Source organism: Diadema antillarum, unplaced genomic scaffold (genome assembly GCF_040938485.1).
Source record: "Diadema antillarum isolate AM-2024a unplaced genomic scaffold, OU_Dant_1.0 seq00000698_RagTag, whole genome shotgun sequence".
NCBI classification, from domain to species: Eukaryota; Metazoa; Echinodermata; class Echinoidea; order Diadematoida; family Diadematidae; genus Diadema; species Diadema antillarum.
Window position 1 is genome coordinate 2,398 of NW_027271603.1, and position 25,103 is coordinate 27,500.

Sequence of the window (25,103 nt, forward strand, 5' to 3'; positions counted from 1 at the left end):
ATAATACTTAAGTCCTGAGAAGACTTTTTAAAAGCAGTTGGTCCCATAGGAGGCTTGCTGCCATTGTAAGCATGTAATTTCTTCTGCAATGGCTATTTAAATCAGTAAAATAAATCTAAACAAACAGACAAACAAACAAACAAACTTAGCTCTACAGTATGTCCACCCCCCCCCCCAAAAAAAAAATAAATAAATACAATCAAATTTTCGCATTGATAACACCCAATATGATTAAATTGTTTAAATGCTACTTCAGGGTCTTAAAATATATCATCTTAGCTCTATTTTGCAGAAAACCCCATTCAATTTGGTTGCTGTCACAGAGAAATGTGAAAAGTTGTTAAGTGTATCATGAATCTGATTCTTCCAAGTTTACCACTTCAAGTTCAATGCTTTTTTGTGTGAATACAATAGACAGAACTTGGAGGGAAGAGATTCTTGACATCCTCCACAAAATTCCTCATTTCTCTTTGATCACTGAAGCAAATCGAATGGGGTTTTCTGTAAGATGTGGGCAATGAGTTATAGTTTCATACCCTGAATTTGTATTTGGATTGATTCATTATCTTTAAAAATATCATTGCAGAGGGTCCCATTGTAATTTTTTTTTTCTGGGGGGAGGGGGGGGGGGGGACATACGGTACATTGGCCATTGCCATGGTAGTATATTATGTTTTTGTTACCTTTATAAAACCATATTATATTTGCATATTGTACTGTACATGTATACAGTGTGACATGTATATTGACTGATCATGAGGACATAAGCGTCTTGAGGATGTTGATTACCCAGTAAGACAAAGGCAAGATAAAGTGACCTCTTATCAATATGAAGTCTTCATGCTTGTCTTCATTTTTCTTGATTCTAAAGTATGATTTAATTATGACTTGGTTTGTTTGCAGCTTTTCCAGATATTCTACTTCTTCATATGTTGTGTGACTGATCTGATCATGACGTCAGGAAGTAGGAGTCCGATTGGTCGACGTCTCCTGGCTTTCAGAGACTGGTTTCTCTGCTCTTTGGCGTTCCCCATAGGAGCTGTAAGTTTTTCTTTCCTTTTTCGTTGTGGGCTTGCAAAATATAATCACTGTGAAAATTCATTACATAAGCACTTTCATCCTTGGTGAAGATGGAGGCCCCCCCCCCCCCCAAAAAAAAAAAAATGGATTTTGAATAAAAACCAATCGAATGCTTTCTTCTATTGTGCAGTTTAATGTTTCCAGGTTAGCATGCCTGTACAGTGACGGGGCGATCTGGAAACATTAAACTGCACATTACTTGAATATGAGACCATTCTGAAGCAAACAATTTTCACACAACAACAGATATATAATACTCTTAAATGAATCTCACAAGGATTGGAACAATCATCCTTTAGCATTCCCACTGATTCCCACTGATCAGTTACTAGCCATCCCCTTTAAAAACTGTTTTGCGGTATCCTAATGAAACTCGGCATGAGTGCTCAAGGTCAAATATCAAGGTCAAATTGCCAACATTTTGGTATTTCTCCCTTATCTATGCAATGCCTAAAGGTTTCCCATTTAGTGATCTTTTTTTTTTTTCAAAGAATTGTTGGCCATGGGCTCAAAGGGCAAGGTTTAAAGGTAAAAAAATACCTGAATACCTACTCCCATAAACAATTGAGCCATCCATCCAAATGGAAGCCTAGTTCAAGGAAAGTAAACACTGCCTCAACACATTTTTGACAAACATGTCATTAACATTTTTGACAATTATGTGAAAACCTGTTGTTCCCCATTGGCAAGACATACTTTAGACCTACTGGGAGAACCATGCATTATGGCAGAGGCCTACCAGTCGGCATAACAACATTATTAGTGTTAATGATAGATTAATGTGAAGTGTGGATCCCTTAAAGCCACGATTTTTGCCTCTCTTAGATTGTTTACATTTAAAGTGTGACATCTTCCCCGTTCCTCCTCTCAATCATGAATGTTTTTGTCTTATAACCCGTAGATAATGACATGCCAGAAATTCAAGATTTTGAATTCATTCATTTTCAAGATAAGCATTTGGGGAATTTATTTAAAATTGATGTAAAGATTAAAACTCTACGCTACAAATTTTCTGTTTGCTGTTCAAAAACTTATGATTTGGTCATTTGATACAAAAGTTGTATTCTTCTTTGTAATATCTGCATTTTATTTTGTTACCATCCCATTTTTGTGTGCAATTGCAGATTTTTGCATCTTTCCCTAAAATCATGCTTTGTTCCATTGCAGAACTTTGTATTTGATCTTTATTAGGTTTATTACGTTGTTTTAAAAATTTGGCTTTGCAGGAATCATTCTGAAATAGTGGTATAACCAATAGTGGTGAATCACAATGTAGGAAGAATTTTTAAAAATGTACATATTTCCATTGAAAGTGTAAATGTGAACAACATAAACGCATTGAATGGTCACATCATAAAATTTACTATTGATTCTAATTCACCGTAATGCATCATTGCTTCTGTTATTTTGACCAGCTGGTAGTGGTGATGTTCTGGGCAATCTTCGCTGTCGATAGAGAACTCATCTTTCCCAAGAAACAGGAAGCTGTGTACCCATCTTGGATCAACCACGCCATGGTATGTACTTGTAGTCACAGTGCTCAAATTACACTAAGACTGCTGTAAGAGTGGATAGTTTCGCGTGACTAATTTTTTTGTGCTTGGCCAGGTAAGAAGAGGCTCGCATGTTTTTAATTCCGTGGAATCAACACATTAAGTATAGAAACATATGGTAAACAAAAATATTTGTCTATTATTTTCACGCTAGTTTCTGGTTGTGCGAAATGCGTGAAAATTTCAACACCCACCGCAAAAGTTTCCACTTTTACAGTATGAGGCCAATGGAAGAGATGCCTCTCCAAAATTCAAAGGGTTTAAAGCCACTATTGGCCATGCCCCTTTTTCGTGTGAAAGTAATTGGAATATCTAATAAGTAAAAGGACAAAAACATTCATTTCTCCATTTCGTAGATCTGCATTGATGCACACATATATATTTCATCCAGAATATGTTCTAAAATGTTATGTTTTCCCCAATATTTTCATGAGTAAATATCAAGTTATTACAGTATACTTCCTAAAACAACAGTGGTAACTTTTGTTCCCAGGCAAAGAAACACTTGTCATATAGATATTGTGAAAGTCAAAGCATTTTTAGGTAAATCAATATTAGCCTTCATCCCCTACAAAATATTTGAGAGTCAAACCCCAAAGTGGCCAAGACTATAAAAATCAAATGGCATTCAAGGCCTGACATCATATTAGTTTTCAGCCATGACAGAAATATAAAGACTGTATGGTTTAGGAATATTTGCAGAACCTTATTGAATTTGACTTTCAGAGACAACTGGCCGGCAGAAAAACTGTCAGGAAAGCAATGTGTATCAATTGTCAATCACATGAACATTAACTCCCAGGGCCATGTGGAACGTGTTGGCTGAAGTCACTTTAGAATGCGGTTACGTGCAATCAAAAATATGAAGTGAAAGACAGGATGTAGATTAACAGGATGTGTAAAAGGATGCTGTAGTCCACTTACAGAGATGTATAGATGACACGTATCCAAATGCATGAAACAGATGGTGTGATAGGAAACTTATCAGAATGAAAGGAGGAAGTAATACCGCTGAATACCGCAAGGACAAGATTTGATGATCAGGGGCAAAAAATTGAGCAACTGCCAATTTGCAATTTATCACAGCCATTTGATAATACATGTATTGCATTGACTTGAAATGTGCAAATACTACATTAATTTTGTGCACACATAGTATTAAAAGAAATTGTAGTCAGGTTTAAGTAAATGTCAAATGAAAAGGTCCCCATTTTCAAGTGGATGTGAATTAATCTAAATGAGTCGTTCATCAAAATCAGTTGGAGAGTAATAATAATGATAATAATACAATACATTTATAAGGCGCTTAATACCGATGTTTCTAAGTGCACAGTTTACCGGAAAAATTAATATCTATACCAGAATAATACCAAAATACCAAAATACAAGTACAAACATACCAAAAAAAAAAAAAAAGATACAGTGTATAATTACAATAAATAATGAAAATGAGTAAGAAATATATGAGATGATTAAATGTCATGAAAAAGGTCTGTAGAAAAGACATTTTTGTACAATATCTATTGAGTCAGGTTTAAGTAAATGTCAAATGAAAAGGTCCCCATTTTCAAGTGGATGTGAATTAATCTAAATGAGTCGTTCATCAAAATCAGTTGGAGAGTAATAATAATGATAATAATACAATACATTTATAAGGCGCTTAATACCGATGTTTCTAAGTGCACAGTTTACCGGAAAAATTAATATCTATACCAGAATAATACCAAAATACCAAAATACAAGTACAAACATACCAAAAAAAAAAAAAAGATACAGTGTATAATTACAATAAATAATGAAAATGAGTAAGAAATATATGAGATGATTAAATGTCATGAAAAAGGTCTGTAGAAAAGACATTTTTGTACAATATCTATTGAGTCAAAAGGGTGTATATTCAAAGGCAAACCCATGGAGGTGCCAAAGTCCCCCCCCCCCCCCCCCCAGCTCAGTAGAAAACATGCAATAAGCACAGACAGTTATTCTGATGTGTACAGGGCTTTTATAAGTTGTTCAAGCCATATAGCAAAGAAACTTAAATTTTCATGAAATGTCATGAGAAAGATAGAGGAGACATTCCTTCTACAATATCTAAACTGTCAACAAATTGACAAAGTAATTTCTGTACATATTTGATGATCCAATACCTCATTCATCTAAACCCTAGAAGGGTTGGGGGGGGGGGGTGGAAATCTGCCCCCTCAACATTTTGCACAATAATTCTGCAACGCGAGAAGGCCTCATTACAAGGTTTCATGACCTTTTTTATTCAAGTCTTGCGCAACTTTTGAGACCGAATTTGCAACATCTATGCATACTGTTAGGAAGCTATGCCCATTTTTGTAACTGCATGTCATGTCCAAATGGGCGTAATTTTGGGATTTTGTATACATTTCCTATGGAAACAGTGCTATGTCATAAAATTCATGAAAACCTTACTATTTGTACTATTTGTCACTTTGATTAATTTTAAGCTGATTATGGTAAAAAAGTGGTCAGTGTCAATGTGCTATGAAATAACACTGAAAAAAAAAACAAACGTAAAGAGCAAGGAATTACACAAGAAACAAAACAATAAAATACATAAGAATTGAAATGAATTACTTTGGGGAGTTTTTATTATGTACAATTGTTGAATTTGTTTAAACAGATAACCAAAAGGTAGACTCTCAATGCTTTTAGTTAGGCTAAATTATGATCGTGGGCTTAATTTGCATCATTAATTAATTGAAATTAGAAATTTATAATTTCAAAAAAATTCAAGTGGAAAATTTCATTATGATCGTGCCCTGATGGCCGAGTTTTTTTTTTTGTTTTGTTTTTTTTTTTTTTTTGGGGGGGGTCTGATTTTCCTCAAACTTTCACTGAAGTGTTCTTCTAATATTGAGCACTGCATTCACTATACCCACATGTATATGAAGGTGAACTTGTCCTTTTAAGGGATGGTATAGCTTTGGTTGAGATGGGGCTTCAGGTTTCCACTTTTTTTTTTTCGTGGCATAATGAGAAACCTCGTGTGAAATATAAAAGTGCATATAATTCTAAGAGGAATTTCAGTTTATTCGATGAAAATTGGTTTTGAATGTACAGTTGAACCTCTCGTATCCGGACAAGTCGCGACCGGGGCTCATCCGGATAAGGGATTTGGCCGGATACGGGAGTCTCAATGCTTTATACATGTACATACACATACACATGTACTGATGTACTAGTAGCCCATTGTAGTACCACATGTAGTGATGTGTATACTGCAACCTTTTCATTGTTACATTTGGGGATGTTTGGGGATGTTAAAATGTCTGAAGGTAAGCAATTTGGAAGGAAATTTGATGTAATGTATGTTAATCATGTTGAAAGTAATATGTAATTCATGTGTGTTTGTGTAGGAGTTGGGAATCCCCCTTTCCTCAGGTAATTATTAAAAAAAACAAATCACGGCGAGATTGCGTCCGTATAATAGAGAGATCTGGATAAAGGGAGGCCGGATAAGAGAGGTTCAACTGTATCTATGTTACAATGCATACGTGTGCCTTGTATATGTATCGATGTAACCGGATATGCATGCAAACAAAACAAATTTCCAGAAACGGACAATAAAATTGAATTGAATTGAATTGAACTGAATTGAATTGAAATGGCTGAGATTCTGTGCAAAACAAAGCAATCCTAATAAAAAGCACAACCCACCTTTTATTAGGATTGCTTTGTTTAACTTTGTTTTTGGATACCTCAGCCATTTCTCAACAGATTTCACTGAATAAACCTGGAATTTCTTTTAGAATTGTATGCTCTTTGTCATTTCATATAAAGTGGTTTCTAAGTATCTCACAAAAAGTTAAAAGCTGAATCCTCTTCCCAATCCAAAAATATGCTATATACTTGTACTTCCTACATGCATACTGGAAAAAAAAAAATTGTTTGGAACAAGATCATGCATGTGTTGTGCCAATACCATACCATTTTGAAAGTCAAATACTAGTAAGTGGTCTGTTTAATATTTTCAGTTGTGCTCATATGATGTTCATCATCTTTGCTCCTGCAATACCATTTCCACATTGTTTGTTTTCCCAGCATACAAATTTGCTGTTCATCCTTTTGATAGAGATGTATCTTGTGAAGCATAACCAGCCACGGAGGAAGACTGGAATACTCAGCAGTTTATTTGTTGGGCTGGTGTACATTATTTGGTAATTATATCCATTTTCTGGCTCTCATTTTCCTTTTTATACTTGTGCAAGATCCTTCTTTACCTGTGTCATATTCTGATTCTTGAAAACAGCATATATCTCCCCTTGCACTTCGCAAAAAGCAGGATTGAAAATGGAACAAATTTATACATTTCTTAACATTTACAATCATCACATACAATGCATAAACAAATGATATGACAACTTGGACACTTTCACTCTCAATCACTTTTTGTGGTTTGTAAGAAATTCAAAAAGCACTATGTATCAGAGGGGAACCATTAACTAGGGAATGGAGCAAGTTGGACCTGCTTTGGCTAAACCAGCCTGAGCAGTATAAACAGACAAGAAACTTCTCTTTCAAGCGAGCTTTCAAACCTCCTGGAGGAGGCTCTGAAACATGCCGGCAGTATGGGGTATTAGTCTCCTCCGTTTTCTTTGCTCTTTAAAAGCTCCTCGCTCTGGCCAGGTTCAGTTCTCAGTCATGATTTATCTCTGCAACTTGGTGCTCCTTGTTGGTCATGCAGACAAGTTGCTTCCTTTTCCCATCTATAACCGACATCCTGCTATACCATACAGCAAGGCTTGACCCTTTGGGGCCACTAAAATCTTTGAGTTTGAAATTTTGGTGGTCCGAAAAAGAACTCTGTGAACAGTTTCTTTGTTATTGCATGCAGATTCACTAAAATTGTTTAACATATTTCATGTCTTTCTCAACAAACAAACCAACAACAGCACATAACACATGAAGAAAGATATGAGTAAATATCAGAGCGTCAATTTAAAGGACAAGTTCACCTTAATAGTCATGTGAATTGAGTGAATGTGGCAATATTAGTAGAACGCATATCCAAGAAAGTTGGAGGAAAATCAGAAAATCTGTTCAAAAGTTATCAATTTTTGAAAATTCAGTGCTGTCATAGCTGGATGAGAAGACTACCACAGCTTGTGATGTCACTTGCAAAGACAATATAAAGAAAATAAGAGAATTCAACATACTTTTGTTTTTCTCACAAGTTAAAAGAGCACTTGACTTGCCTCTTTTAGAAGGCAGGGTAATAATATTACATCAGTGACAAGTTGAGGTAATGTGTGCTCTTTGAAAAAGAAATGTGGAATTCTGTTCATATTTTCCTAATATTGTTCTTATGCAACATCACAAGCTTTTTAGTACTCTTCTAATCCAGCAGTGACTGCGCAGAAACTTCAAATATTCATAACTTTTGAACGGATTGATTGATTTTCCTCAAACTTTCACTGTGTTCAACAGATAGTGCAGCTGTACTCATGCAATCCACATGAACTTGTCCTTTAATGGTGCAATGATTTCAACAGCACCCCTTCCTCTCCCCCCCCCCTCCCGAGTTGATAGGATAATGTAACCTTAAGGCTGAAGAAGCTGAAACACATTAAGTGCCAACTGCTAGAAACAAACAAACAAGGTTAGAGTACCGCATCACATTCATTGTGTCAACTTCTACAAACAACATAAGAATAGGTCATTTTTTTCATTAAATCAGAGTCTGCTCGAAGAATTACAAAAATGGTGTATGTGGTTCCTGCAGTGAATCTAAATGTCCATTGCATACTTTCTGAGGAGATCATAAAATAATTTGTGCAATATGCTGTCAATATGTTCTATGTAATCACATTCTAAATATGCAAAGTGAAAAAAGTGTCATTAAAACCTATCCTTTTACAAAACTGTTTTATCTAAAGTGTCAAAGACAATATACGTTAATTCTTTCAAAATCAATGTTTTTTACACGGCTGCATTTGCAGTTTAGTGATTGGAGTTTGATAGTTGTCCTTTGGCTGTGATGATAGATAGATAGACTTTTAATTAGCCCAGTGAAACAATAATGATTGTTCATCAAGCAGTGATTGTATGCATACCACTTTGAGTCTGTTGATAAAAAAAGTTATAATTTTTTGACTTTTATGCATTCTCCAGGTTATTCCAAAATGTCCTTTCTTGTCTATCAAAATAAATCCTTTGCTATCACCTTTCTTCATTATGGTTAGAAAGAGTCAGTTCACACTCTTTGTTTGATTGTCTATGTTGCTGTAACATGGGATAATCTTGTGTACAGAAATCTCCTTATCTATGTCAATATGACTACTATTCAAGACTAGCTTCCCAGAAGTTGTTCTCAACTGTTTGTGTTTTGGTATTTTTATCAGTTCAGAGATTGCTTGTCGAAACTTCTTTTAGTGATGCTGAGCAAAGCTCAATCTGTTACTTCTGATAAGGAGGTTGGTTGATTAAATCTCGTGTACCGGTAATCAAATAGCATCAAATATAGCATCGTTACAGTCAACATTCCATCATCCTATGTTACGTGCCAAGGAATGTTTACATAGAGTTGATAAATATGTTTATTGGAATCCAAGATGGTGATCAATTATTTGTGTTCAGTCTCGACACATTGCAAAGTGATACTGAATGGGTGAAGGTCGCGAGCAGGTCGAAATAAATCGGTCACGCCAGATGGCAGGGAGCCAAGACACAACTGTCAATGTTGATCAAAATGTTTATGCCGGCATGTTGAAGTTCACTCTCCTCTGATTACTTTTCATCTGCAGGTTGATGTTTCTTGGGTTCAACAAGGGTATCTGGGTCTATCCTGTGCTTGAGGTTCTCAATGGAATCCAGTTTGTGCTGTTTTTTGTGGTAGCATTTGCCCTGTTTGTCGCAGCCTACTTTGTGGGGGAAAGATGCAACCTGGCACTTGGCCGTAAGTGCTATATATGCCATATTATATTATCATATCAATTTTTCACGAATCAGGCTTCCCCACAATTTCCTGAGTGGTTAAATTTGCGATTGTGGAGTACAGCACTGAACGGAGGAATGTATGCGTGCACGTCACATTCATGTTGGGATGAGAGTTGATATTTTCATGTGTTTTTAAATTTGCGAATAGCATCCGACTCGCAAAATTTGCGAAAAAAATGAAAACCTCGCGAAATACCGGTATTCCACATATATACAGTATTTGAAGAGGAAGGAAACCTCCAAGTATGAATATAGATTGAGTGAATGTGGCAGTATGAGTAGAGTGCATAAGTAAAAGTTTGAGAGAAATCAAACAATTGATCCAAAAGTTATAAATTCTAAAATTTTGGTGCAGCCATTGCTGGATGAAAAGAAGACTACAGTTGTGATGCCACATATGGAAAATGATCTAAAGAAAATATAAGGAGAATTACACAAAATTTATATTTTTATGAAAAGTACACACGGCCTGCACTTGTCACTGACATATGCTAAAGGCAATACTATTCTCGAATCCCTGCTTTCTAATAGAGGAATTAAAGTGCTCTTTCATTACATGCGCTAAAACTGAAAAGATGCTGAATTTCCTAATTGTGTAGATAATAATTCTGACAGTCACTGCTTGTGGATAGAGCATATTAAACCTTGAGATGTCTTGTGGTTCTAATCATCGATTTATTGCTAACTTCTGAGTGCGTCTGCCTGGGGCTTATCTACAAGCTAATTACTGTGGTAGTGAAGATTGAAACTTTGAGTTCTAGGTTGTCTTTAAGTTTAGGAACGTTGTGTGAGCATAACTATGTGTACAGTAGCTCACCTCAGGACTTCCCTTCATCGTTCTCTCATTTCTTATTGTTTGTAAAACTTTTGTCTATTTCTGTAGGTAACCTTCCAGATCCAGATCTGATGTATGCCAAGATTGACTGACTGACGGGAAGACTTTCTGCTGCATCAAATCCAGAAATGTGGAAGACTTACCAGTGGCATTGTTTCACTATGAAATTGTGCACTATGGTTTTGGGCAAAACAAAATGATAACTACTTTGGAAAGAAAAGCTATGCATTTTCCAAAAGAGAGAGAGAAAATGGGAAGATGTTATATGATTTGCTATAAATTATGACAATCTGGTGGATTTATTAGGTGTCACATATTTAGTAAACTATGCTCTTCTTTCTTTTCATTTTTTCTATATTTGTGGTGCAAAATATGTGTACAGTGTGGGTTAATGAACTGGATGATATGCCCCATGTGTAATTGCTATTGGAGTGAGCGTCATGGAAATGTATGCATGTACTGAGATGTAGAGGAATTTGTAATTGTGAAGTACATGTAATGAGAAACTGAAGAATTATAACTGTGAGGTGGATGCCAGTAGTGCTACGTTTACGCCATGTTCCCAGCAGCCATGGCAGTCCCGTTTCAGGCCACTGTGGACAAAATGGGATGAACGTGAGACAATCAGTGGGATGGCATGGGCAAACGTGACAGGCTGTTTAATATTGCTATGGATGCCATGTCAGATTTTTATGCTGTCATAGAATTTACCACAGCAGTCACCATGCTGATGGGAAACCTAGTAGGCCATGATAAAATGGGGTGACGTGAGCACAGCAAAAAGTGACAGCTTGTCATAGGCCATAAATTGGAGGCGATCCGTTGTGGGATGTGACGTGAAATATGTGTAGTCTAGCCAGAGCAGACGCCGTGAGAACGTTGTCTGATAGATAAAACGTAAACTGGAGCAAGGATTGGGACGAATAAGACTAGATTGCAAAGGGAATAAAAAAGGAGAGTATCTCTCCTACCCATGGCAGCACTACGATTCAGGCAAATGGGGCTGCTATGGCTGCAGGGATCATGGTATAAACAAAGCATTAAGCAAATACAATGTATACCAGGTAGTCTTTCTCTCACAAAAAAATATGGTTCAGATGTGCAATTGCAACTGCTTATCCAGCTGACATCTGTTCTCTATGATATGACTAGTGCGTACACTGTACAGGGATTAGTTTTCCAACTCAAAGTTGATTAGCAATTTCAACCAATGAATAATATTTCAAGTGGTGTCCTGTATACTTCTATGGAAGAAAGCTGCTACAGAAGAGATCATTTGTGTGGCAGTGGTATGAAAAATGCATAGCAAATTGTGATGCAATACCATCAGAATTATTTCCAGATGTATAACTTGAAATTTTCATGTGCTTGAAACTTTTGCAAATTTTGTGCAAGTAAAATGCATGCGAAAGGTTTTGTTTGCACAATGTTTTGAATGCCGGTGGCAATTCACAAAAGTTTCATGCAGTGAAGAAGGCTGCCGGCTCCAGTTCATGAAAGTTTCATATACGTCTATATACATTACCTATGTAGAGAGAGGGATAAAGACTAAGAAATAAGACAAATTCATCTTCAAACCCATCTCTGTTGCCTAAATATGAGAGTGCCTTTGTGAATAAAAGATACTCATTAGTCCTTGTGTTGTCCTACTTATTCTGACAGGCAGATGCCCAGTGGCAAATCTTTAGCTTTCAGATACTTTACTTTTTCTTTACGTTTCTGGAACAATGGTGTAGGTCAGAGCCTGTTCATCGATCAGGATTGTATCCTCGGCTGCTCTTGATCCTTCCAATGTTTAGCCTGGGCTAATCTCACTCAGATATGTATCTTAAAGTGATACTCTAATTTCTGTGGGACATACAAATGGCAGGAAAGGGTGAAAACTGCTTGAAACCAAGGACTTAATGTAGTACGGGTAGTTATTCATAGTCAAATACATTATTCTTCCAATGCTTGTCCAGCTTATTCTTAAAGGCAGTCACAGAGCATGCCGAGAAGGTTGATAACTTATGACTTTATCCATTAAATGCACATTATCCTCTTTTTTCATTGACAAAATGATTTATCGCTGGTGAAAGTCTAAATGTTCCCAGACTTTTCATGTTAAGACTTAGAAATTAGTTGTGGTGTGAAACTTGACATTCCACATGTGTAATTCAGCAGTGTGTGCATTCCTTGTTTCAGTATAAGTGGTCGTGTATTACATTGTTTTTATAATGTATACTATGATTTGTACTATAATGTCTTGCTAAAATTACCTTCATCAACACTTTTGTTGAAGGAAACTTGTGTTATCAGAGTTGCCAAGTCTCCCTTTAGTTCTGCTGGCAGCTCAAATGATTGCTGATGTACAACACAGGCAGATGATTCTAGTTTTTCATAACAAAGGGGTTATGAACAGAGTCACAACTGCAGTCACTATGACAGTTATGTTGAGTATATCCAGATGTTTAAAGCTATATGCTGTTTAATAAATTTTTTATACAGCTGTACACAGATTTCATGACTGCTTAATCTGGCGATTTCTACAATATATTTACTTTGTCAAGAGAGAAACATTTTGATTTTGACCCTTTGTCTTCCGATGCCTCATATTGCCACTGCTTGGCATTTTGTCGGTATAAGGCCTATTGGTGCTACATCTAGGGAAAGGGGGGGGGGGGGGGGGGTCAGTCCTTACAGTACTTGTTGAGTACTAATGATAATACAATACGGTGTAGCAATACTGATAATTTGCACCTGTTAAGTGCACAATACTGTAGTAGTCTAGAAGACGATGTGCTTTGCAAAGCTTCCTAAACATCATAGAAAAAAAGACGATTAAAAAAAAAAGATTTTGCATTGCATTTTTTGTTCTAGGTTATGAATGGATCATAATTGTAATGGGTGTTGGAGCATATAATCTCACTTAAGCATTTGTTTTTACTTCTATATGACATGCAATATCATTTTTTTTTCCTTGAATGGTGTAATTATGGATGCCATAATTGTGTCTTGAAATGTTTGTGAATGTGTGCAGAGTATATCTCATGCACAAATGCATTAAACTAGTATGTTGACATATGTTAATTGTGCATTATGTAGGGCCTATGTGTGTGAACATACAGCATCATACTAATGACCCAGGGGTGTGAGGAAACATGGGTGGTTTGATTGAATTGCTGCCCACTGGAGTACAAGTAAATTTAAAAACACACACACACGTTTCAGTGGTGGATCCAGAGCGGGGCGCACCGGGCGCGCGCCCCTCTTTATTTTTTGTTGAAACAAAAGAAATAAAAAGAAAAAATATGGGGGGGGGGGCTCTTGCGCCTCCCTTTAATTTTGTCAGGGCGCCTCCCCTTTACGGAAATCCTAGATCCTCCCCTGTGTTTGGCGCTTGCCAGCCATACATCAGCAAATAGCAGTGATGGTCAACTCCTGTTGAGATTTTTTGGGTGTGTATGTTATAACATAGAGATGAGTGACAAAGCTGTACACATTTTGTTGAAGGGATACTGTATGTGATTCAGGCCAGCCTTCCCTGGCTCCTTGATATCCCCACATTACTAGTACCTACCAGGTCTTTATAATACATGAAATGAAGCACCAACTCCTCGGGACCTTTAAAAACATGGATATTATATGCATACCAGGATTCAAACACAATAAAATACACAACAGCTTTGAACTCTGGGGCAAGAAAATCATTTTGCGGCAAGAAGAGTTTGTGATGTAAGTGTTATTTATAACAAGAGTTCCATGGCATAGGTGTGTGTGTGTGTGTGTGTTTGTGTGTCTAATGAGATCTCCATTGCTTATTGGAGATCTTAGAGAATTTCAGTTCAAATTACTTCATGAGGCAGTTTATGATAGGGAGTTTATTTGGTTTTGTTGCTGATAACTTATACATATGTTTTTTTTTTTTTTTTTTTTTGTCAAAGCTCAGAAACTTATTCACATTTATTTTGGAACTGCATTAAAATTAAAGAATTTTGGCAGGATAATGTTTGAGCATTTTGAGATAGAAGAATTAAGAAGTGTAGATTAGCAAGATTTCACATGGGTATAGAAGAAAATTCTCAAAGGGGAGAATGTATTTGGCACATAATGTGAGGAAGGAAAGAAAATCTCCATTAAAAGAAATAAATTAGGTTTGCAATTGTTTGCAACCGTGTTAGATGCATTTTTTCCCGTTTTCCCCTTACCAAAGCAATGGCAATACCTGATATTGTATCCTTTTGAAAGGTAGGTTAAGTAGAACATGTTTGTTTTGTTTTGTTTTGTTTTTGTAAATTACAGTGTATTACGATGTACTTTAGATTGTGAATGATTTACGTGTGTGTGTGTGTGTGTGTGTGTTTATTTTGGTAACTGAGGGTTTTTTTGTTTTTTTTTAATGAGTGGTTGTGTTTAGGTAGTAAAATAGTAGAATTGTAATGGGTAGGGGTAGAAAGGAAAGGGATATGTATGGGCGGGGTGGGTTTTTATGGGTTTTTTTTTTTTGGGGGGGGGATAGTTTACAGCAAATTATTATGGTTTGGAAGGGTATAGTTAGGTTAGCTATAGGAGGAATTGTTTTGGGGATGTGTTTTATTTTACTCTCTAAAAAAAAAAAACGAGTGAAAATTTTCACTCTTGAAGGAGTGAATACATAAAAGAGTGAATTTAGAGTGAAATTGGAGTGAATTTCGAGTGAAAATGTTCGTTTCCACTCGTTTTAGAGTGACGTCAGGGATCACTCCAAAATCTTCGAGTGATCCCTGAGGTCACTCCAAAATGAGTGAAAATGAACTTTTTCACTCGTAATTCACTCCAATTTCACTCAAAATTCACTCTTTTTTGTATTCACTCCTTTAAGAGTGAAAATTTTCACTCGATTTTTTTTTTAGAGAGTAGATATACTTCCTTTTTTTTCTTCGGTACAATTGCTATACTATTGCAATTTTATTTATTACATTGAAAAATAAAAATGTATAATCATTTCAGTTATCTTCAAAGGAATTCTTATTGTTTTATGTAGGCCTATAATGTTTCTTATATTATTTGATTGGAAATGAATAAATATTAGACCTATTTGAAAGAAAAAAAAGTGAAGTGAAAGAAGACGTGGTAAGCCACATGTTTTGTTGGATGTGTAGAAAGAAAATTTGGCTCATCTAATAATCAGTGATTTTGAGATAAAACAGTAAAATAAATCACAATTGTCAGTGTTTTTGTTTTTGTTTTTAAATGTAGGCCTACTTCGCGCAATTACCTCGAGTTCTGTGTATAGGAGCATAATTATGAAGCAGTATACCCGCCCCATAGTCGGAGCAAATCTCGCGGCTGCCAACAGCACAGGGGCCGCGGAACATTTTTCAGGGTGCATGCGGGGATCTGCCGGACCGGGGACAAGGTCATAGTACCCCCCCCCCCCCCCCCCCCCCCCCCCCCCCAGGAGTCGTGATCGAGTTGGAGGAATTCGAAATTGTGGACTGAAAGGAAACAACCTCTCACAAACAGAACGAAAATTAAAGTAAAATCTTACGAGTTCAACGGTAAAAATTTGACTGAAATCGGATGAAAAATATTTTGCTAATTTCTGCAAAACAGTTCTTGTACAGTGGATATATGCAAATGGGTCTGTGAGCTGACCACTGTCATAACCTCACAATAGTCCTTTGATCGTGTACAAAAAAAAATGATGAAAATTCAATTTTTTCTGCCATTGAAATCTGAAACATAGGGCTTATATATATATATATATATATATATATATATATATATATATACATTTTACATATGACATACAATTCCTGGTTGAATAACTTCAGAATAGGCCTAGTGATCAGTTAGATATATCAGAATTTGGGCCTCGGGCATAATTGCGTTTGAATGAATAACTTGAAATTTCAAAATTTTATGTACAATATAATTATATGGCGCAACTTGTGAGGGGGTGACATATGTTCACTTTTCCATTTGCACTGTTGACCGTTCAAGAACTGTTTCCTCAAAAATTAGCGACACTTTCAAACTGTCTCGTAGGGCCTAACTTCCTAATTATTTTTTTATCCCGAATTCGATCAAGATTTTACCGTTGAACTCATGATGTTACTCTTTCTTATGATCAGACTAACTTATATTTGGACTGAATTTCCCCTGTAAAGACCTCGGCCTACACCTTTTGAGGGTGGCAATTTGGTTTCAACATCTGAATTACCGATTGTTGCGTTGTGGAGTGGAGCGAGCGAAGTAGCAGCTCTGGGCCCTATCTTTTCATATAAAAACTTGTGATAAAAATCAATTATCAATCACAAATCAATCTCTTGAAAGCTGCAATCAATCGCAAACTGTGATTGATTGATTGCAGTTCTCCGTCTTAATTTCAATCATATTTTTTTATAATATAAGATGGATTTGTATTCAATCGTAAAGTTGTGATTGATTTGAATCAATCACAAGTCTTATAAGACAGGCCCTGTTTTGAACTCTCACTAACATTGCTAAGCCGGCGTGCGAACGTAATGTATGCTGAACATTTCTCTGGTTTTTCTTCCATCTTTTTTGCTTGTTTTTGTTTGTGTGTTTATCTGGGGATGACCGATGTTTGTACATGTCATCCCCATCTAAATGATATTTGTGTAATAATCTCAGTATTGTTGAAATAATGGGAAAAAATATTCTCAACGGACATCATGCGCGGTGAGATGTGTAGTATCACAGCGCGCAGCGGCTTTACGCATTCATTCCTTTTCGAACAATAACATAATGACGAGCCAATGAACTGCTCCGAACGCCGATGACGAAAGGTCGTTCAGTCATAATATCGTAGCACGTGGAGTTCACGCACTTGTTTTTATCGTACCACCGTGACGGGCTGGAAAATAACAACAAACCGGATTACGATTCTACGCCTCTACTGACTACGCGACAATTCATATAGTTCTCATTTACATTTAGCAGTTAACTTCATAAAGAGATATAACTTGTACCATTATGATAATTGCTCACATGCAGTGGTGATTTCAGGATACATGCCATATTTTTACGGAAAAGGCTGAATAGATTAAATTCATTGGTTTGTGCACTGCGCAGACTAGACTGTTTGCTAGCGGAATGATATGGACTGTATTCACTGTGACTGTTTTTCTTTATCATAACAATAACAGGGAGAGGCCACACTGAGCACCGACCGGTCGTTTGTTTGTGGATCCCATGCAGATAAACTGCACCCATGCACCGCGTACTGATCTACGACGTTACAAATCGTGTACACGCGCACTGTACTGTACTGCACACACAGTATAAGTAGCACTGTGCATTTGCCTGCGTTCGGTGTAGACTGCTGGCTCAATCTACCGACACCCAATGATCAGTACTAATTTTTGGCAAATTATTGTCCAATCTAACCAAATATTGGATTGCCAATATGCCGTCGGTGAGTAGTTCTACTTCAGAATGTCCAGTGCAGGGCCGAGAAAGCAGTTTTGGAGGCGGAGAGATGGACGATTTGATGAGGAGAATATCGGACTCGTTGCGACTGAAAGCGACTGGTAAACAAAGCCGAGTTTCTGCTCACAGCAGGGGCTTGCACCGTTCGATGCCTTACACCTTGCCGACGCCAAAGAAATGTTTGAATGTGCTGAAATGCCAGGAGCAGTGCAAATACAAACAGAAACGTTCTTGTGAGAAATCATGTTGCGATGATCCTCGAGAACTTCTTCAGGAATTACTCAGGGACCGATCTCTGATCGCGGAAGCTGTGAAACGGTTGCATTACAAATTAGAGACATTGGCAGACCGACTAGCACCCAGCCACGCCACTTGAGTAATTTCTTTCTTGAGTTGAGTGAGACGTGTACTTACAACTTGCGGGTGTAGCCATCGCCATAATGGTTTTTTGTTTGTTTTTTTATCTGTGTGTATCACTATCAAGAACTGTGGACAGGTCCATCTCGTAGGGGAAAGCTGGGGAAAGACCCGGATCTGACCATCTCATCAGTGACATCACAAACGTCGGAAAACTGATTGTGATGCTGAATAGACACTACGCTATATGAGTATGATCTGTTTAAAAATTTTTGTCTAACGTTAACTGTAAACACTGTAATCAGCAGATTTCTTTGACTGAATGGCAAAAGATTGGTCTGTATCTAGTTATCTGTATCTGGTTGTCGGGGATACGTTCCGCGGAGACTGCGTCTGGCTTCACCGATCCGAGGAGAGTGATAACGTCAAAAAAATAAAAGACTCCTCCGGACAGACGGATCTTTCTGTCTACATATTTCTAAGTGAATCACTGAAACACAAACTCTGGACCCTGTCCCTAGTCCCTACCCTAGTCCCTTGCCTTAACCGACCTTACAAAACATTGTCACGATTGTGTTCAGCTGATGAGGTGGCCTGATCCAAAGACAAGTGCGACCAGCCCGAACGCAAGACATTCAAGTTTCAACTGTACGATGGAGCGCCTTGGGATTATCCTGAGGCTGAGCCTACATCTCTATTTGTTAGATTTCTAATCCAGACCGATGCAAAAGAGCAGTCTGTAGCCAGTGTAGGCACCTCTTTTTATTATACATGTAGTTGTGGATATGTTCCTTGGAGACTAGAGTCTACGTCTGGCCTCACAGTCACAGAATCCCTCACATAGCAAGATAGCATCTAGAATCTACTCGGCCTATGTTTAGTAACAGTAGAACTCTAGAAGAACTGTCAAAGTAAAAAATTGATCGAAAGATCCGTCAATATTTTATTGTCAGGGACGTGTTCCGTGGAGACTATGTCCTGCTTCAAGGAATCCCCTCCTCCCCCTACCTCCAGAGGAGAACCATTAAAGTGAAGAAAAAAAAGGGTTGTACTCTGGACAGATGGATTTTTCTGTCTAACAGTAAAGTAAAAAGTATATTACAAAACTCCTCCAAATGGACAGATTTTTCTGACCTATCCTGAGCCTGTCATGATGCCACTCCACTGCCACTACCAGCGCCAGTTTCTACAAAGTTTTGCAACGACAGTGGGGCCTGATGTAGACCAAAAGATCAGTTTGTATTCATCGTCGGGATATGCTCCACAGAGGCTAAATCTGGCTTCATGTAATCAATCTCTTTTGTAGGAGAACCCTTCAGTCAGAAAATGTCAGAGAACAGATTTTCTGTCTAGATCGAGGCCTGATGATGCAACTCTGTCAAAAATAGCAGCCACAGAGCCTTCCTTCAGTTTTGTTCTGCTGGGTCTAGATCTGTAGTGTAACTGAGGAACATCAACCATCTACACAATATTAAAACTCCAGACATATTTGCATCTTCATGTAACAATGTGATATTGCCCTCATGAGTCATGTTACTTTGATTTAAGGGCCAATGCAGGTTGTACGTAGTTGCGATGTATTTACTACTCTGAATGTACTCAGTATTATACACCTCCCTCTGCATTTCTCTCGTAATCTGATCAAAACTGTGGTATGAGATGGTCTGCACAGCTTCCCTCTGCTGCTCTTCTGATGTTGGATGAAAAACAGACAAGTGTACATGTATCTAAGGGGGATATATCTGCATTACATCACATGCAACACACTGAAATTTTTGTTTGTTCATTTGTTCTGACTAGAAACAACAGTAACAGCCAGCATTTGTGTTCTTCAGACAGAGTACAATTTGTATGATGCCCCTGTATGATGATTTAAAGATGATCATGTTTAACACAGTTGTGATTTGGGAATTGACAAGCTTGCCACATGCATTGTACACCCCCTCTATCAAAATATGCATTTATATCATGTTCAGTGTCTCGATGAACCTACAACTTACATAAGTGTATGTTCAACCTGTAACTGTACGTATGTAGGTTGCGGACTCACTTGAACAGCTATATGACTTGTACTGATTGTGATATACTAAGGAACACAATATCAATGTTTGATTGTTGTTTTGTATCAAGATCAAGTGAGAGCATGGCCAAGTGGCATTATAGAAAGTGTACAATGTGTGTATATAGGGCAAGATATGGTGTCTTGGTGAAATGCCAGAAAAAGACTGAAGAGAGATTGATTCTTATGATAATACATGACAGTCATTGAAATAGTATGAAAAGTTGATAAAGGAAGTGTCAACAACAAACTTTGTCTCGGGAGGGGGGGGGGGGGGGGGGGGTTCTGCAGGTGAATGGCAATTTGTGGGAGGGGGGGGGGAGTCTTTCAGTGAACAAAATGTACTGGGTAATGTATCTTGGTGGACCCATTTTGATGATAATGACTTACAACAAAGAAGAGATATTGCAGTGGATGAGGATTGTAATGTTCCTTCAGAACCAAATTTCAGGTTTTGGCTAGACTTCCATGTGTACCTCTACATGTAGGCGTGTGTTCTCAATGTCCCTTTCATGAGCAGTGTATTATATACCCGGTATGTGCCAGAAGAAAATTGGAAATGCCAACATGAGAATGGGTGAAAAAAGGATGATGGGGAAACTGTTTGTCAAGATTCTAGTTCAGTGTACAGTGTGGTCAGTATGCACATATGTATGTAGATGTACACATGTTCCACTTTTATTCATTGGCAGCACATTTGCTTTCTCTTTTGTTTTTGTTTTTTTTGTTTTTTGTTTTTTGGGTCCAATATAATGGTCATCAAAACCTATGCAGGGATAGTGCTGTGCTGTACAGCAATTTGTTCGTTCAACATCTTGTCTTACAAGTGTACATTGTAGGGTACATGTAGGGTTTTGTCAATTTTGTTTGTACATGTGCAATTACGGCATTGAATTGACATGCCATAAGTCGATGTACAGTACTCAGTAATCACAACTTGGAAGTAGGGTTGCTATAATACAGAAATAATTATACTATTGTACATGTCAACTCTTTTGCAGGCATCCTATATATTTGCCATGTGTCAGAAGTGCATTGTGTCAAAGTTCAGCTCAGGCTACCTCTGGATGTTTACAGCAAAGCATTTTCTCAAGATGTTTTGTTTTCCATGTTTACTGGTACAATCAATGTATGTCTGTTTTAAGGAAGTGCTCATGTTTTGTCTGCCCCCCATACAAACTGGTTGTCCTCACATGTGACAGCATGTACTACTGTATGTCCATGACTTCTTCTACTTGTTCTTCTGTGGAAGTGTATCCTTCATAGTTGAAGATCAGCACACTGCAGCATAACATTATTGACTAAATGTCTGTCATATATTTACCCCTTAACCTCCCATCAATTTAAGGTGTATATTAAGCCCATATGATTCATTCACATTGTGCATTAACATACAGTTGCATAAGAAAATGTGTACATGGTATACATACTTCCACCCCAGTAATATGTTGCTGAAGTGAAACTGTTGATTGTGCATTAACATACAGTTGCATAAGAAAATGTGTACATGGTATACCTACTTCCACCCCAGTAATATGTTGCCGAAGTGAAACTGTTGATTGTGCATAACTATTAAAATGGAACTGTAGTGTATGAAAGTCTATAGATGCTGTACATCTGTACGTATGGTTATTATACTCTGATATTTACAAGTACAAAGGCATGTTTAACCCGAGTGGAGGAGCTTTCTCTCCTCTATGTTTGAGGAGCATTACAAGGGTATTGCATAACTTGTGCCCAGAATATGGCATTTATCAGATACTGACCATAAGTGCAAGAGAGTGTCTCACATGTACGCTGGGTGGTGGGGTTAAGGTCATAAATTTGTCTGAACACGTTATTTCAGGTTTGTTTGTTTGATGGGGTAGTACAATGTATTTATAGAAGTTAGGATTCCTGCCAACAGTTTAACGTTTACAAAACTTGTGCAAACATGTGTACATGGGCAAAGGGCTGTTTTCATTTGGCGGGCTTGACTTGTTGTTGACTACACAGTATTTGTAATCAAGTGTTCCAAGGGACAGGAAGTTCTAATCTTGCTTTGAAGCCTGTTTTTGCCAGACAGGATTGTAAACACATGCACTGCATGTCCCTGACCTTGGGGGTAATGTTCCATTTCCAGGGTACACATCAATAACAGGATGTTTTGGTGTACATTCCTTTTCTTAAACCAGTCAAGTTTATGTCATTGCGCAATCTGAGAAGTCATACTGTACTTACAACTGTACAGCTACAGTGCATTTGGATGTTGCTCCATGCACGGACATGTGTCAAGTCATTTGCCAAACAAAAGTTGCGTCAGCAATTTTCTCTCAAGTTCTCACACTTGATTCAAATTTTTTGAAACCTCAGTCTTTGATGAGCACTCTTCACACTTAAGATGCACATGTAGACAACTTCAAAATTTCAGAATTGCTTTGCTCAATGTAGGTACACTGTACATTGTACAGTATTGTACATAGTGAAGCATATAGACTACACTTATTCCTGACACTGGCTATGATGGGCAATCAGTTGTATCTGAGGTGGCACTTCAATGCACATCAGGGGTACATACAAATTGTACATCTGTACACTTCAAAAATATTTGTACAATCAGTGTACACGATACCCTACAATGACATACACTGTACAGTTACATTTTGTACTTATAATTGTACAATTGTATGCAACGACAGTTTGGCTTGTTAGTGTATGTACAGTGTATGTTGCCTTCAAAATACAGGTTGGTGATTGTGCTCTGCAGTGTACTGTACATTTACGTATTCAGAAATAGAGCAGGATTGGCAGTGATAGTGCAGGAAACCACATACCGGTACATTTGTACCTGCTTGATGAGAATGTGATAGTGAATTCAGTTGCACCTTGATTCGTGGAACATTATGTTATACAAACACAAATACAATTTACCTGCTTTATGTACATGTATAATACAGTAAATATTGAGTTTTCTTTTCAACTGTTGAGATCATGCTAATGTGTTTTGTTTGCTCCCTTTTATTGATGATATTTGTCAAGTGGGAGTTTAATTGTAACTGGGAGTGAGACTACAGTTGAGGTTGCAAGATATTCAAGGTATTGCCAAGATTTGGCATGATTTGTGTGTGGACTCACCTTCCTTTTGATCAATATGATTACAGTTATGTATGTGAAGCATGTCTGGAGAAGCTGTAGTACAGTATACTGTAAATTCCATGGTAAAATGGTGGTCACTTTGGCAAGAAAACCATCCTTCTGTTAGCCACATTCACACACAGGAAAATAATGTTTTGTTGTTTGTTTGTTTTTTGCATTGAGATGCAAAACTTAAGTTTACATGATTTGTCATCGTTTACACACACATCTCTCAGGGCAAATTTTTGCGTGTTTCCAAAGGAAACCAAAAATCAAGAGGGATCAATTTATGAGTTTGCGATGTTCACAAGTAAATTCACATGTATTTTTTGTCCGTACACACAAATTCAAAGGTTTTTTGCATCGTGATGCAAAACTCGAGTTTCCAAAAGCATTAATCCAGGTGTGTGTCAATGACACCTTAGTGTGAAGTCATTGCCTGGTAAAATTGTGTGGAAAGTCGGTCACAATGCATGACTCGGAAAGCCACATCTCCTGTCTGGTTTTGTATCAATGTTTACAGTTACCCTATGCAAGATACATCTGTTACAGTGTATACTGCACAATGTACTGTGTCTCCTATTTTGTTCGTCAAGGCGTTGGGGTACAATGCAGGTCCATCAGCTGAGAAAATTGGCTTTTTGTAGTCATTACTCAAGTACACTACGTGTGTAAAGCAAATCATGTTCATACAGTATTTTGATTCATAAATAGTTACTGAACTGCATTTGTAGTGATAGCTAATCTCTCAAATGACATGGATTCCTTCTGCTTACCCTGAGCTGTGTGATACAGTTGTATTGCATGTAAAGCTATTGCGAACAGTGTACAAAGTGCATGTAGGCCTATATCTAACAAAAATGTAGAAACGCTACTAGTATGTGAATTTATTTTTAAAAGCCATTTACTACGTGTACAATGTACACTGCACAGTTTGGCAAAGAGCCATTGTGGGTAGTTTACTAATGGATTTTGTCTGAGTAGTTTTCTTCTTCAGAGATATTTAATAAACAACATATCACATGGTAGATAAGTGCTGGACTTTGTCAGGAGTCTAGACACAGGACATTGTGCCCCACATTGTACAGTCTGTATTGTATAAGAACAGGAATGTTAGAACTAGGAAGAAATGTATAGGGCATCACTTGGCCAAGTACGTTATGCTAAGCTTACTACATTTGCAACTGCTGTTTCACAAAATGACAACAAGCAAGGGGGTGTTCACCTGTCCTTAGAGTCTGGCATCCAGCCAAATTAATGTGGGTTATCATTGGAGGCTGGGTACAGTATTTTGTTTTTGATATGGCGTACTTCGCAGTTCACAAATGTGTGTACTTTTTTGCATGCGTCTGTTGGCAGCTTCAAGGGGGTGGACTGAGTAATCAAAAGGCCTTTGGTGGTGCATATTTATGGAACCCTTTCAACAAAGTCCGGAAGTCTTGGTAGTCAGCCAAGGTCTAATTCTTGTTATTGTACACTTTGTACTTTTTCCCCTTATCTGGAAGCCTTTTAGTTCTTTTTTTTTTCTACTGATTTGTTTTGTAAGTATTTGTACAGACTTTGTATGTGGGATATGTGCAGTGCAGCTGAATACATGTATAAGGGGAGTGTCTGAAAAGAAATTCCACTTTTTTATTTCCTTTTTTCATTTCTGGAAGATAGATTGTTTCAGCAACATCTTGTACAATATTTATTTGTTTGCCAACTTGACTGGTACATTTAC

The 25,103-nt window shown here is 37.4% G+C and overlaps 2 protein-coding genes across 2 annotated transcripts; both read left to right on the plus strand.

Annotated features, from left to right (window-relative positions):
- Window positions 1-903: 903 nt before the first annotated feature.
- Window positions 904-10,526, plus strand: LOC139737660 (androgen-induced gene 1 protein-like; the record flags this gene model as incomplete). Its single annotated transcript, XM_071648337.1, has 5 exons — window positions 904-1,041; window positions 2,496-2,597; window positions 6,705-6,820; window positions 9,407-9,558; window positions 10,483-10,526. Coding segments are annotated over 5 exons (552 nt in total), but the record flags the coding sequence as incomplete, so codon positions are not given.
- A 7,301-nt stretch (window positions 10,527-17,827) lies between these two features.
- Window positions 17,828-18,226, plus strand: LOC139737662 (uncharacterized). The gene has a single exon (XM_071648338.1). The coding sequence runs from the start codon at window positions 17,828-17,830 to the stop codon at window positions 18,224-18,226; it is 399 nt and encodes a 132-aa protein (XP_071504439.1).
- The last annotated feature ends 6,877 nt before the right edge of the window (window positions 18,227-25,103 follow it).

Coding starts and splice junctions, on each gene's coding strand:
- LOC139737662 (XM_071648338.1), top strand. CDS start 17,828: ATGCCGTCGGTGAGTAGTTCTACTTCAGAATGTCCAGTGCAGGGCCGA.